This window comes from Nerophis lumbriciformis, linkage group LG12 (assembly GCF_033978685.3).
Source record: "Nerophis lumbriciformis linkage group LG12, RoL_Nlum_v2.1, whole genome shotgun sequence".
NCBI lineage: Eukaryota > Metazoa > Chordata > Actinopteri > Syngnathiformes > Syngnathidae > Nerophis > Nerophis lumbriciformis.
The window spans coordinates 24,355,678-24,370,708 of record NC_084559.2 but is presented as its reverse complement, the minus strand read 5'-3'; the positions used below and the strand labels follow the sequence as shown (position 1 = coordinate 24,370,708).

At 40.1% G+C, this 15,031-nt stretch overlaps 2 protein-coding genes across 4 annotated transcripts in view; one reads left to right on the top strand and one right to left on the bottom strand.

Moving 5' to 3' along the window:
- Positions 1-4,484: 4,484 nt before the first annotated feature.
- dgcr6 (DiGeorge syndrome critical region gene 6) lies at positions 4,485-10,272 on the bottom strand. Of its 2 annotated transcripts, none has more exons than XM_061985777.1 (5): positions 9,723-9,893; positions 9,465-9,638; positions 7,590-7,690; positions 7,358-7,498; positions 4,485-5,153 (listed from the first exon to the last, which is right to left on the bottom strand). In XM_061985777.1, exons 1-5 carry the CDS (start codon positions 9,745-9,747, stop codon positions 5,076-5,078), a joined length of 519 nt encoding a protein of 172 aa, XP_061841761.1. In that variant the 5' UTR covers positions 9,748-9,893; the 3' UTR covers positions 4,485-5,075. The 2 variants fall into 2 exon arrangements, with proteins under 2 accessions (XP_061841761.1, XP_061841760.1); XM_061985776.2 differs by lacking the exon at positions 9,723-9,893 and adding an exon at positions 9,928-10,272 and having other exon boundaries at positions 4,488-5,153; positions 9,465-9,625.
- Positions 10,273-12,718: 2,446 nt separating this feature from the next.
- rasal1a (RAS protein activator like 1a (GAP1 like)) overlaps positions 12,719-15,031 on the top strand; it is a 46,300-nt gene continuing 43,987 nt past the window's right edge. For both annotated transcript variants that reach the window (XM_072914334.1, XM_061986130.1), the window contains exons 1-2: positions 12,719-12,875; positions 13,207-13,263. In XM_072914334.1, the coding sequence (XP_072770435.1) occupies positions 12,778-12,875; positions 13,207-13,263 (155 nt within the window). In that variant the 5' untranslated portion in view covers positions 12,719-12,777. The remainder of the gene's footprint in view (positions 12,876-13,206; positions 13,264-15,031) is intronic.

Here is a 15,031-nt window from a genome sequence, read left to right as displayed (position 1 = left end):
TTCAATAACATGGCAAATTCTTGCATCCAGCACACCTTACAATAGTGGTAATAAAAGATGCAACCTATGCTTGAAAGAGAAACTGTTTATTATATACCGTCCAGACCTGTCATCCCTCAACAAGCGCAGCGAAATTGTATCAGCATGCCGCCACAGACGGAAACACCTCCTAGGTAACACATGAGCCAATCACCACGCCCCTACACCAGCCTGTACCTACCCACTCTGTGCCCTATATAAACCATGGTATGTGAATGCTCCCATTAAAATCTCCTGATGATTGAGGGAACCCCTCATGAAACAGGCCTGTAGAGATGAAGTAGTCTTGTGATTTTTTTTCCCACACATACATATATTGCGCTCTACTACGGTATCGAGCACTATTTTTTGGATAACCTTATTAAGACATATATATATATATATATATATATATATATATATATATATATGTATATATATATATATATATATATATATATATATATATATATATATGTATGAAATACTTGACTTTCACTGAATTCTAGCTATATATATATTTACTTATTTTATTATATATATAAATAAAAGAAATACTTGAATTTCAGTGTTCATTTATTTACACATATACACACACATAACACTCATCTACTCATTGTACTTGAAAATACAATGCAATACAATTCCGGGGCAATGGCACCTATCAAATACACAGTAATGACAACACAGTTGTTCTACTAACTGTACTGTGTGTTATGAGAGTAGAGTATGTGTGTGTGTGGCCCTTTAATAGGTGACAGCATGTGAGGTGAGTGACGTCAGTGAGTGTGTGGGCGAGAGAAGAGAGGGAGCGTAGTGTGAGTGCGGGGAGGGACTAGTTGGTTTTGTGTTGGATTGGCTGTGTGCAAGCAATCAATAAAGCAAGATTTGCAACTAATCGCTAGACTCATCATTCACCCTAAAGTCGTCCGCTGTGGAGATTCACTGCCGGGTAAGGTGAAAGGTGTCTCCCCGAGCATACATCGGCCCTGGAGAAGTGTCTCCCCTGCGCTCTTAGACTATGGTCTCGTTCTTCTGCTTCGTCTCCTTGTGTGCGCACACTGGACTCAGGTCCGTATGGAGATGGAGGGAGCGTGGCCTCCAGCTCCGGCTGAATTACGGGAGATTTTCGGGAGAGGTGCTGAATTTCGGGAGTGTCCCGGAAAATCCGGGAGGGTTGGCAAGTATGGATATGACTTTAAACCAGGGGTGGGCAATTAATTTTTACCGGGGGCCGCATGAGCAACCCGAGCACTGCTGGAGGGCCACACCGACAATATTTCAATTAAATTTTGCTCAAATTATTTTTGATATACCGTAAGATAAATAAAGTTCAATCCCGGGCTCGGGATATTTCTGTGTGGAGTTTGCATGTTCTCTCCGTGACTGCGTGGGTTCCCTCCGGGTACTCCGGCTTCCTCCCACCTCCAAAGACATGCACCTGGGGATAGGTTGATTGGCAACACTAAATTGGCCCTAGTGTGTAAATGTGAGGGATGTTGTCTATCTGTGTTGGCCCTGCGAAGAGGTGGCGACTTGTCCAGGGTGTACACCGCCTTCCGCCCGAATGCAGCTGAGATAGGCTCCAGCACCCCCCGTGACCCCGAAAGGGACAATTGGTAGAAAATGGATGGATAATAATAATAATAATAATTTAATTTAACCTAACTTAACTTTATACAAAAGCAGATTGCTTTTGATGGTTTTATTTTTAACACTGTCTTACACAACACTTCCTGATGTATAATACAATGCAAAAATGTCAATTTCTGTCACTTTATCCTGCATCCTCTTTAAAAATCCAAAATGTTTCCCCGTCAGATTTAGACAACCATCTGTTGTCCCACCTGCCAGTTTGTCCCATTTCAGTCCTAACATGTCCAAACACGCATTTTTCTATGTGAACAAGTCATTACCTGTGGTTGTCTCTTTAATTGACTGCATGGCTGCCAGCTCCTGCGTGATTTGAAAGTCTGCAGTTATCCCACGTAAGAAGATGAGCAGCTGGGTGGTGTCACGTACATCGCAGCTCTCATCCAAAGCCAGCGAAAAACAGTCAAAGTCGACCGTTCTGTTCTTCAGCTGAAGCTCCAAGTTTCCAGCGATGGTCTCAACCCGCCTCGTTACAGTGCGTCGGGAGAGTGACACGTTCTCAAATGCGCCCCTCTTCTCCGGGCATATCAACGCAACAGAGTCCAATAAGCACTCCTTAATAAACTCTCCGTCAGAAAACGGCTTACTTTTTCTGGCGATTTTGTGAGAAATGACGAAACTTGTCCTGACAGCTGCATCTCTGGGGGTGTGAAATTTGGCAAAAAGTCCTTGTTGGGTTTGCAGTTTTACCATCAACGCATCAGCCTCCCTTGCGCGCGCTTCATCAGACAGATTCCAGTATTTTTCCTCGTGCTTCGTCGTGTAGTGGCGATTCAAATTATATTCTTTAAACACAGCAACCTGTGTACCACAAATTAAGCACATGGCTTTACCAAGTCCATGTCTTGTTGAAAACACCGCATTCGTCATCAACTTTTCTCTTTTTAGCGTCTCGGGGGTAACCGTGCATCATTTGTCGCTGTGCACCTTCACTCACAGGTTACACATGGACATACGCCCATAAATAACACTTTTCAAAATAAAAGCAGCACAGTTGTATTGCACGCACAACATAGATGTTTTTTTGTATTTATTTTGTAATTTGTGATTGCCGCTGTTCACATTCACTCACAATCGCGCACGAGCATAGTCCACACAAAAGTAATACAAATAACGCTTTTCAAAACAAAAGCAGCACCGTTGTATTGCACACTCGACATAGATACTTTTTAAAATGTATTTTGAAATTTATGATTGGCCTCACGCGGGCCGGACAGGGACGCACAAAGGGCCGGATGTGGCCCGCAGACCGTAGAATGCCCAGGTCTGCTTTAAACCATAACCAACCATGCATCAATATAGCTCTTGTCTCAAAGTAGGTGTACTGTCACGACCTGTCACATCACGCCGTGACTTATTTTGAGGTTTTTTTTACTGTTTTCCTATGTATAGTGTTTTAGTTCTTGTCTTGCGCTCCTATTTTGGCGGCTTTTTTCGGTATTTTCCTGTAGCAGTTTCATGTCTTCCTTTGAGCGATATTTCCCGCATCTACTTTGTTTTAGCAATCAAGAATATTTCAGCTGTTTTTATCCTTCTTTGTGGGGACATTGTTGATTGTCATGTCATGTTCGGGTGTAGACGCCGTCTTTGCTCCACAGTAAGTCTTTGCTGTCGTCCAGCATTCTGTTTTTGTTTACTTTGTAACCAGTTCAGTTTTAGTTTCATTCCGCATAGCCTTCCCTAAGCTTCAATGCCTTTTCTCAGGGGCACTCGCCTTTTTGTTTATTTTTGGTTTAAGCATTATTACTTTTTACCTGCACCCTGCCTCCCGCTGTTTCAGACATCTACAAAGCAATTAGCTACCGGCTGCCACCTACTGATATGGAAGAGTATTACACGGTTACTCTGCCGAGCTCTAGACAGCACCGATACTCAACAACAACACATCATTTGCAGACTATAATTACTGGTTTTTCAAAAAAATATTTTTAACCCAAATAGGTGAAATTAGATAATCTCCCACGGCACACTAGTGTGCCACGGCACAGTGGTTAAAAAACACTGGTTTAGAAGAAACCCTTTTCTCAAGATTTAAAATATTCTGTCGAGTTTGCAAGGATTACTTTGTCAAATTTCTGTATGAATTTAAAAATGTTTATTCATTTATTTTATTTTGATATTTTCTATATACTTACATAGGAGCAAACATGGATGGTGCAATTTTTAGCATCAAGAAAATTACTGAATATTGTTGGAAACTAAACATTGCTGGTCAACAGGAAAGCGACTTGTGGTCGCTCTTTCTCCTTAAGAGTTCATGCATCCATCCAATCCTATTCTGCTGTTTTTGATAATATCTGACTTGTGTATATTTGGCCCTAAGTGGGGTCTGTGGGCCAAAGTAACACACTTAATATTGTAGCAGCTAAATATTTGTGTTCTACACTTAGAAATGCTATGTTTGGCTTGCTGCCCATTTTCACTTTGGGCCTTGGAGGCAAAATGTTTGGGCGTCGCTGCTCTAAACATTTTATAATAATTTGACATCTGCACAGCAGGTGCTCAATGAATGGTAGCCATTTTTAATGTTTGCCCCTCTGATCCCAAGCCAAAACCCGAAGAGCCTCAGCAGTATAGGTTTCGGCAATACAACTGAATTTCAAATCAATCCGATATTAAGTAAAAGCAAGGCCAGTATTGCTGAAACTTTTTCTTACTTGGAAATTGGAAAGATCATTGAATGATTTTGCTTTCAATTTGTTGATCGTGACTATAATCACAATAAATCAGAAAACGATTTTAGGCAAATTAAGAACATTTTAAAAATATAAGTCAATGTGACAATACAGACAACATGAAAGTATCCATTTTATTTCATACAATTGTTTAATAAAAATAAAGGCAATAGTGCAAAATAAGTAAACAATAGCAAAAACTACTATTGAGTCTCATTCAAATCCCTTTTCCCAGAGGTTTTTTTACAACACAAAACTTACTGATTATTGTAAAAAATAAAACAAAAACCATGCAGAACTGAAAAATAGGGCTCCAATCTAGTGTCAGGAACCCAAATATTCATTAATTGTTGTAGAGTTGAAAATTATTTTAATTATTAAATGCCTCATGTTGCATTTAACATTTAAGGGGACCTACGATGATTTTCTTTTTTCCTGACTTATAAATGTTACAATGTTGGATACGCGTATTAAACCATACCAAAGCATCAAATCATAAAGTTCATGCATTTGGGCGTGGACTTGCACACAGTTGTGTATATATACCTCGCAATGCTGTGTTTTTTTAACAGTTAATATACACCAACATTTACACCAAAGCATATCTAATACATATTATCTAAACCACAATGAAGTGTGTCAACTGTAGATAAGAATCATCATAGGTCCCCTTTAACTGTGATAAATATAACCTCCACGTCATTGTCTTAAATTATATTGTGCTCATTGTCATAGAAGTCCATACTGGGACTCTTTCTGTTGAAGCTTCAGGATCAACTCCAGTAGGTTCATCTGCATTGTTAGCTCCTGACATAAACACAAACCATGGAAAGATAATTAATTTAGCGTATGCATTATCCACTGTTTCATATTTATCTCAATCACTCAGTAATCCTTCATGTTCCCAGTACGCTCAAAAGTCCGATATAACGCGGTCCGATATCCATACTTGCCAACCTTGAGACCTCCGAATCAGGAGATTTGGGGGGGTGTATATTGTAGCACTGAAATTCGTGAGTCTCCCGGAAAAATCGGGAGGGTTGGCAAGTATGCCGATATCACGCAATGTTGTATTTAACGTGGTCACGACACCCACTCCGAATTTTTGCCTGATTTTTTTCCACTAGAGTCAACCGCATTGGGTTTTTTTTCACCAAATTATTGATTATCAATACTGCCTCGACCGTACCTATTGGGTCTACTGGTGGACAGTGCCCGCCCAATTCTGTGACGTGGGAGCACAATACACCATTCACGTAACGTGGGAGCACTATCCACCAATCATCACCAACCCTTGCCGTTTGCCGGCAGTGACATACAGGTAAAAGCCAGTAAATTAGAATATTTTGAAAAACTTGATTTATTTCAGTAATTGCATTCAAAAGGTGTAACTTGTACATTATATTTATTCATTGCACACAGACTGATGCATTCAAATGTTTATTTCATTTAATTTTGATGATTTGAAGTGGCAACAAATGAAAATCCAAAATTCCGTGTGTCACAAAATTTGAATATTACTTAAGGCTAATACAAAAAAGGGATTTTTAGAAATGTTGGCCAACTGAAAAGTATGAAAATGAAAAATATGAGCATGTACAATACTCAATACTTGGTTGGAGCTCCTTTTGCCTCAATTACTGCGTTAATGCGGCGTGGCATGGAGTCGATGAGTTTCTGGCACTGCTCAGGTGTTATGAGAGCCCAGGTTGCTCTGATAGTGGCCTTCAACTTTTCTGCGTTTTTGGGTCTGGCATTCTGCATCTTCCTTTTCACAATACCCCACAGATTTTCTATGGGGCTAAGGTCAGGGGAGTTGGCGGGCCAATTTAGAACAGAAATACCATGGTCCGTAAACCAGGCACGGGTAGATTTTGCGCTGTGTGCAGGCGCCAAGTCCTGTTGGAACTTGAAATCTCCATCTCCATAGAGCAGGTCAGCAGCAGGAAGCATGAAGTGCTCTAAAACTTGCTGGTAGACGGCTGCGTTGACCCTGGATCTCAGGAAACAGAGTGGACCGACACCAGCAGATGACATGGCACCCCAAACCATCACTGATGGTGGAAACTTTACACTAGACTTCAGGCAACGTGGATCCTGTGCCTCTCCTGTCTTCCTCCAGACTCTGGGACCTCGATTTCCAAAGGAAATGCAAAATTTGCTTTCGTCAGAAAACATGACTTTGGACCACTCAGCAGCAGTCCAGCTGGTGTCGGTCCACTCTGTTTCCTGAGATCCAGTACATGCTCATATTTTTCAGTTGGCCAACATTTCTAAAAATCCCTTTTTTGTATTAGCCTTACACAATATTCTAATTTTGTGACACACGGAATTTTGGATTTTCATTTGTTGCCACTTCAAATCATCAAAATTAAATGAAATAAACATTTGAATGCATCAGTCTGTGTGCAATGAATAAATATAATGTACAAGTTACACCTTTTGAATGCAATTACTGAAATAAATCAAGTTTTTCAAAATATTCTAATTTACTGGCTTTTACCTGTATAGTAGATGGAACAAATGTTTGTTTACTTTCAAGATGCTGTCACACGGGATGTTCGGCTTTGCTTGGCCCTTTTTTTTCCATTTGTCTGTCTACATCAAGAAGAAAACAGACCTTTTTGTGTCGTTTCTAAAGCGGATCATTGACGCGTGTCCACTTTGAAAAAGATGCATCCGTACAACTGCGGCGAGACAGGATTATTCAGTCTCAACACTGGCAAGCAAGAACAAACTACAAAGCACAACGCAGAGAAGGATTCAAACAATTCAAAGACAGTCATGCTGATGCTCACCGTCAACAAAACAGGAACTCACAAACCCCCTTTGCTTTCACCACATAAGATGTGATTATTATATTTAATTCTTTTTTAAAAAATGGTACAAAAAATGTTTGTTATAACGCAATCTCGGTAATAACTGGATTTTATGAACCCCAGCAACCGCTCATATCGGACTTCGAGTGTATCTACTGTACTATATGAATCAAGCTGCTTTAGCCTGCTCACCTGGGGATTAGTGGTGATATAAAATCCAGGAACTCCAGCTTTCTCCAAAGTATTCTGTTGATCCGTCACTTTTTGATCAATTTCCACCACAATCTTCTTATCCATCATTCTCTGTTCTTCCCGCACACGGACTTCCAAGGCCTTCAAGAAAACAATTTATTACAAAATGAGGGAATTATGAGAATCTGCGTTGCTTTTTCTGGTAAAAGTATACAGCAATTCCCGCTGTCACCTCTTGCTCAGCTTGCTGATTTGATTTGAGGAGCGCCAGGTTGTGAGACTTGCATGACAGCAGGGCTTCCTTATGCCTCCTTGTGAGATCTTGCTTTAGGGCTGCGGGTTAGACACACAAAACTCTAACTTTGTAAATGCAAACTCGGATTCACTGATCCATGTTAAAGTCTAAGTTTGACATTGTTTTGATATTTTTCTAACGATATATACGGATATATGGAGAGGGTCTCTAACTTCAGGTTCCTGGGCATTCGGATCGAGGAAGACCTGTCGTGGACCACCAAAAAGGCACAGCAGAGACTAGGGCTGCAACTAACAACTAATTTGATCATCGATTAATCTGTCGATTATTACTTCAATTAATCGATTATTAATTGGATAAAAGAGACAAACTACATTTCTATCCTTTCCAGTATTTTATTGAAAAAAAACAGCATACTGGCACCATACTTATTGTGATTATTGTTTCTCAGCTGTTTGTAAATAAAAGTTTATAAAAAATAAAAATAAAATAAAATAGCCTCTGCGCATAGCATAGATCCAACGAATTGATGACTAAATTAATCGCCAACTATTTTTATAATCGATTTAATCGATTAGTTGTTGCAGCCCTAGCAGAGACTTGACTTTCTGAGACTCCTCAGAAAGAACCAACTGTCACAAAAGCTGCTCGTGTCTTTCTATCGCTGCTCAATAGTGTTGACATACTGCATGTTTGTATGGTATGCCAGCTGCACAGCGGCAGAGAGAAATGCACTTCAGAGGTTCATAAACACTGCCATGAAGATCACTGGCTGCTCTCTTCTCTCCCTAGATGAACTGTACAGTGCGAGGCGTCTCAAATAGTCCCAAAACATCATAGCGGACCCAACTCACGTTTTGAACTGCTGCCCTCGGGTAGGATATACAGGACATACCGTATTTTTCGGAGTATAAGTCGCTCTGGAGTATAAATTGCACCGGCCTAGAATGAATAATAAAGAAGGAAAAAACATATATAAGTCGCACTGGAGTATAAGTCACATTTTTTGGGGAAATGTATTTGATAAAACCCAACACCAAGAATAGACATTTGAAAGGCAATTTAAAATAAATAAAGAATCGTGAACAACAGGCTGAATAAGTGTACGTTATATGAGGCATAAATAACCAACTGAGAACGTGCCTGGTATGTTAACATATTATGGTAAGAGTCATTCAAATAACTATAACATATAGAACATGCTATACGTTTACCAAACAATCTGTCACTCCTAATCGCTAAATCCCATGAAATCTTATACGTCTAGTCTCTTACGTGAATGAGCTAAATAATATTATTTGATATTTTACGGTAATGTGTTAATAATTTCAAACATAAGTCGCTCCTGAGTATAAGTCGCACCCGGCCAAACTATGAAAAAAAACTACGACTTACAGTCCGAAAAATACGGTACATCTGCGGTCCCCTCCAAGGTTTCTCATTGTAGCCCATTGGGTTGAGTTTTTCCTTGCCCTGATGTGGGATCTGAGCCGAGGATGTCGTCGTGGCTTGTGCTGCCCTTTGAGACACTCGTGATTTAGGGCTATATGAATAAACTTTGAATGACTGATTGATTCTAACCGAGAGCAATAGTGTCGCTGAACACAATCAAGGCATAAAAAAGAATGACTGTGCATGAGAGCTGTGTACTTTCTATTTTATGTTTTAATGTATTTGTGTTTATCTTTGTACCAATGTTCTTATGTTTTATCTATGAACTTGCACTAAATGGGTTTGCTTGCAATTTCGTTGCACAATGTACAATGACAACAAAGATCTATTCTAATCTATACAACAGCTGAGTGATTATCTGCTATTCCGTCATGTAGATTTTCTAGTAAGAGGGCTTACCTTGGTGTTCACAGTGCAACTTTTGCCTCTGGTTGTACAGGTTTTTCTCTGTCAGGTGTTGAATATCGAGGAGGCCTTGCACTATTTCATAAACAGTTCCATCTATGAGTGCCAGGGCCAGATCACCAAGTGTGTTGTAGGACAGGCGTTGCTGGAAGGAGCTGTCAATGAGAACTATTAACAGCATAAAACAAGACTTGAACAATTGATTATGAGAGCATCCATCCATCCCAAAACATCATAAGGGACCCATCTCACCCCGGACATAAAACTTTTTGAACATCTATCCATCCATTTCTACCGCTTGTCCCTAGAGCAATCGACCCATCCATTTTCTACCGCTTGTCCCTATCGGGGTGGCGGAGGGTGCTGGAGCCTCTCAGCTGCATTCGGGCGGAAGGCGGTGTACACCCTGGACAAGTCGCCAATCAATCAATATTTTTTTAATAAATTATTGAAATACCTTGGTAAATCTTTGACCAGGGTTTGTAACTCTGACAACAGGTAGTAGTGTCGTTCTTGTTGTTTTATAGAGTCGCCGTCAGTAACTATAGGATAGCCTTCCATCTGAACTACGAAACAATAACACATGCAACTAAATAACACGTTCACTCAGTGGGACGTGTTGCGAGTGAAGCAAATAAGCAAACTATTATTTCAAAGAAAAAAACCACAAAGATACAAAAATACAACTCAAATAACAGAAAATTATTTTAGAAGCTGTGCGCGTTACGCTGTAACTTGTTAGCATTAGCCCCAGCGAGTTTAGAAACCTTAGCGCGGAACAGGGGTGACCACGCCCCTCGCCCCCCGGAGCATTTGATTGGTCGCTGCAAAGTCCCTTCTTCTTCTGGCTGCTCTCGCTGATTTATCAAGCAGTAGCGCCACTTTTGCCCCCATCGGTCGCTGAGGGAAAATGAATCGCTGTCTTGTTCATTGTGATGGAAGCATGCTATGGAAAAAAATTACTGCCAAAAGTCCACACACATCAGTACAGTCTGCAAGTGATACAGTCCGTAAGCACACATGATTGTGCATGCTGCTGGTCCACTAATAGTACTAACCTTTAACAGTTAATTTTACTCATTTTCATTAATTACTACTTTCTATGTAACTGTTTTTATATTGTTTTACTTTCTTTTTTTAATTCAAGAAAATGTTTTTAATTTATTTATCTTATTTTATTTTATTAATTTAAAAGAAAGGACCTTATCTTCACCATACCTGGTTGTCCAAATTAGGCATAATAATGTGTTAATTCCACGGCTGTATATATCGGTATCGGTTGATATCGGTATCGGTAATTAAGAGTTGGACAATATCGGAATATCGGATATCGGCAAAAAAGCCATTATCGGACATCCCTAATAAAAACAATTATAGCGTGGCTTAAAACCTCGGCACGCATTTCCTCCTAATGTCACAATTGAGACCGCATATAATTATAATGCACAGATTGGGGGCATATAGCTACATTTGGCCGCCATTTTGTAGTTAGTTATATATATATATATATATATATATATATATATATATATATATATATATATATATATATATATATATATATATATATATTAGGGATGTCCGATAATGGCTTTTTGCCGATATCCGATATTCCGATATTGTCCAACTCTTTAATTACCGATACCGATATCAACCGATATATGCAGTCGTGGAATTAACACATTATTATGCCTAATTTGGACAACCAGGTATGGTGAAGATAAGGTACTTTAAAAAAAAATAAAAAAAATAAGATAAATAAATTAAAAACATTTTCTTGAATAAAAAAGAAAGTAAAACAATATAAAAAACAGTTACATAGAAACTAGTAATTAATGAAAATGAGTAAAATTAACTGTTAAAGGTTAGTACTATTAGTGGACCAGCAGCATGCACAATCATGTGTGCTTACGGACTGTATTCCTGCAGACTGTATTGATATATATTGATATATAATGTAGGAACCGGGCAGCACGGTGGAGGAGGGGTTAGTGCGTCTGCCTCATAATACGAAGGTCCTGAGTAGTCGTGAGTTCAATCCTGGCCTCGGGATCTTTCTGTGTGGAGTTTGCATGTTCTCTCCGTGACTGCATGGGTTCCCTCCGGGTACTCCAGCTTCCTCCCACCTCCAAAGACATGCACCTGGGGATAGGTTGATTGGCGACACTAAAATTGTCCCTAGTGTGTGAATGTGAGTGTGAATGTTGTCTGTCTGTCTGTGTTGGCCCTGCGATTCGGTGGCGACTTGTCCAGGGTGTACCCCGCCTTCCGCCCGATTGTAGCTGAGATAAGCTCCAGCGCCCCCGAAGGGAATAAGCGGTAGAAAATGGACGGATGGATGTAGGAACCAGAATATTAATAACAGAAAGAAACAACCCTTTTATGTGAATGAGTGTAAATGGGGGAGGGAGGTTTTTTGGGTTGGTGCACTAATTGTAAGTGTATCTTGTGTTTTTTATGTTGATTTAATAAAAAACACAAAAAACAAAACAAAAAAAACGATACCGATAATAAAAAAACGATACTGATAATTTCTAATATTACATTTTAACGCATTTATCGGCCGATAATATCGGCAGGCCGATATTATCAGACATCCCTAATATATATATATACATATATATATATATATATATATATATATAGCCCGGCCCAATGCAGCCCCCGAGTCAAAAAGTTTGGGGACCCCTGAATTAATGAGACAAAGGCGCGCAAAGCATCTTGGGTTATGGGTGGCCACGAAGGATAGTCGCGGAGGAGGGCGCATTCGTCGTCTGCATTCGGAGGAGCCTTCGAATTCGAATGAATTGGGACGCAAGCAGGCCTTCAAATTCGTCCTTCGAAGGATGCAGACCCTGAATTTGTACACAGCTCGGGTTTCTAAACTCGCGACCCGGGCTCATCAACAAGGACCACATCGTCCCGCTTTAGCTGCCCTTGTAGATGCCTGCCTGTGAAGTCAATACGAGCATGCAGTGGCTGTCTAAATTCACTAGGTGGCACAAGAATACATTTTACACACCATAGGTGTAAATTGGAAGAAAAAAATTAGTACCCCAACGGCATTTGAAGCACGGGCGCTAATATGTTTTTATTCATTTGGTGGCAGTAAAGGTAAAGAACAAAAAAAACAAAAATAAACCCAAAAACGGGCAGTTTTAAGACCCCCCTCCCTCGCTGCGACCCCCACAGGCTGCCTCACCGGCGTCGGCCGCTGCCGGTAGGGCGTGCGTGCGTGTGACAAGCTATCAAGGTGCAGTGAGATGAAGACCAGTGAGAAGATAACATTTTGATAAGGACAACGCGCATGGGAGACTTGGATTCTTATCTTTGGCAAAAAATGGCCAAAAACACATCCTTATATTTTCGCATTGTCGAGGGCAGGAACCTCCCAGCCAAAGACGTGTAAGTAATATGTATAGTAGGCTCCAGAGCAGGTGGTTTCGTGTAGAACTCAAATTAATTTACATTTTTTCAGTTCTGTTTAAAAACTTATACTTATGTGTGAGATTATAGCATACTGTCTCTTAGAGAAATAAACAAGATAGAAAGTCAAGACTTCTAGTGAGCATGATATTTCATGTGTAGTGCTTTTGTGGAGATGTAATGTTATTCCTGTCCAATAAATGCTCATAAGAATTGCTTTGTCATTCGGAGGGAACAAAGGAATGCTAAATAAGGACAATGAGACATAAATACACCCGAAAGCAAAACATTATTTTCTTGTCATCTTAAGGTCTGGAACCAGTGATCCATACTGCATCGTAAAAGTTGACAATGAAGTCGTGGCCAGGTAAGTTTCATATATCAGCTGTCCTCCTGTATTGAAATATTACAAATTCCCCCTGCACACTTGTAAGCCATGCAGTGTACAGTGTGGTCCCTTATGCACGGAGAACCTGATACTGGTCTGGCCTTTAGACCGTAGGTAACCATGGAGAGGATGCATCAATAGTTGCATGCAGCTACTGTAGTGTAGTTGAAGGAATCAAGGACTTTTTTTTTTCCCCCCAAAAAATGTTATAAGTATGCAGAACATGCAGTGGGAGTCAACATGAACACATAAACTCAGTACTAATTGTTCCAACTGGGAGACTTTGAGAAAGTGTCACAATGGCGTTGTGATGCAATCTATCTCTGTCTTACAACATCACACATTTATTGTAGGAAATAGTTTTCTGATGTGTTACTGTACTCCATCCATCCATCCATCCATTTTCTACCGCTTGTCCCTTTCGGTTGGTGCTGGAGCCTATCTCAGCTGCATTCGGGCGTAAGGCGGTGTACACCCTGGACAAATCGCCACCTCATCGCAGAGCCAACAGTGACACAGATAGACAGACAACATTCACACTCACATTCACACACTTAGGGCCAATTTAGTGTTGCCAATCAACCTATGCCCAGGTGCATGTCTTAGCGGAGGAGGAAGGAAGCCGGAGTCTGCATGACGTACAATCTTACAATGCGACATTTGGTTTCCTTATCATTACAGGTTCCTAAACTGTGTAATTATTTTTATTCTAAAATACAGTCAAACCTGGGTATTCATTAGTAATCCATTCCCAAAGGTTTGACAAAAATTGAACCAATTTAAAAGATATGGACCAGGCCTGGGCAATTATTTTGCCTTGGGGGCCAACTTTTGAGAAAAAAATGTGTCTGGGGGCCGGTATATCTATTTTTAAGAACACTAATACAAAACCATACAATAATGTCTGATTGAATGCTAAAAACGTTATGACAGACCGCCTTAAAAGTTTACATATTTGAACTGAATGAGACACCCAGAATGTACATGAAAATAAAGAATGTAGAATTTACAATATTAACTATGAACGATAAAACACTGAATATTGACGACATATAACGTCACACTGCCTCTCGATCGACATATTTTACAATCAAGCGAAACGCAACAAAAATGCAACAAAGAGTGAAATATGAACGTGAATGGTAAAAAACCCCCACCTACAATCTGATATATCTGATATATCACTAAGCCTTAGAACTTTGTTGTAAAAATCTCCTTCCGCGTCGGTCCCTGACACCCGCATTTCAGGCTGGCCGCCGTGGAATCACTCTGTGGAAACGCTCCCCACCCACACTGCTTGGTGCCTCGTCTGAGCTGCTGTGACTTAGATTACTATAGTAACTAATTAGATTACCATAGTAACTAGTATATCATGCAAAAGCGCAGATTCCAAGCATTGTAATACTTTGTATAGTTCAAGACTTACGGTCATTTGAAAACATCACTGCACATCATAATGGCAGCTACACTTTCCATTTTAAAGATCTAAAAAAAATATCTGGGAATATCCGGCGGGTCAGTTTGAAAAGTTTAACGGGCCACATGCGGCCCCCGGGCCTTAATTTACCCAGGTCTGATATAGACAATATACAATATCATCAATCAATCAAAGTTTACTTTGTGTCTCAAAGGGCAAATTATATAAGTTTGGCAAACGATAGAGTTTTCAATACTATCGTTATAACGTGATGATGCATGTTGATGACACTTTCTCGCTGTGTCTGACAAATTTGACTGCACGAAACGA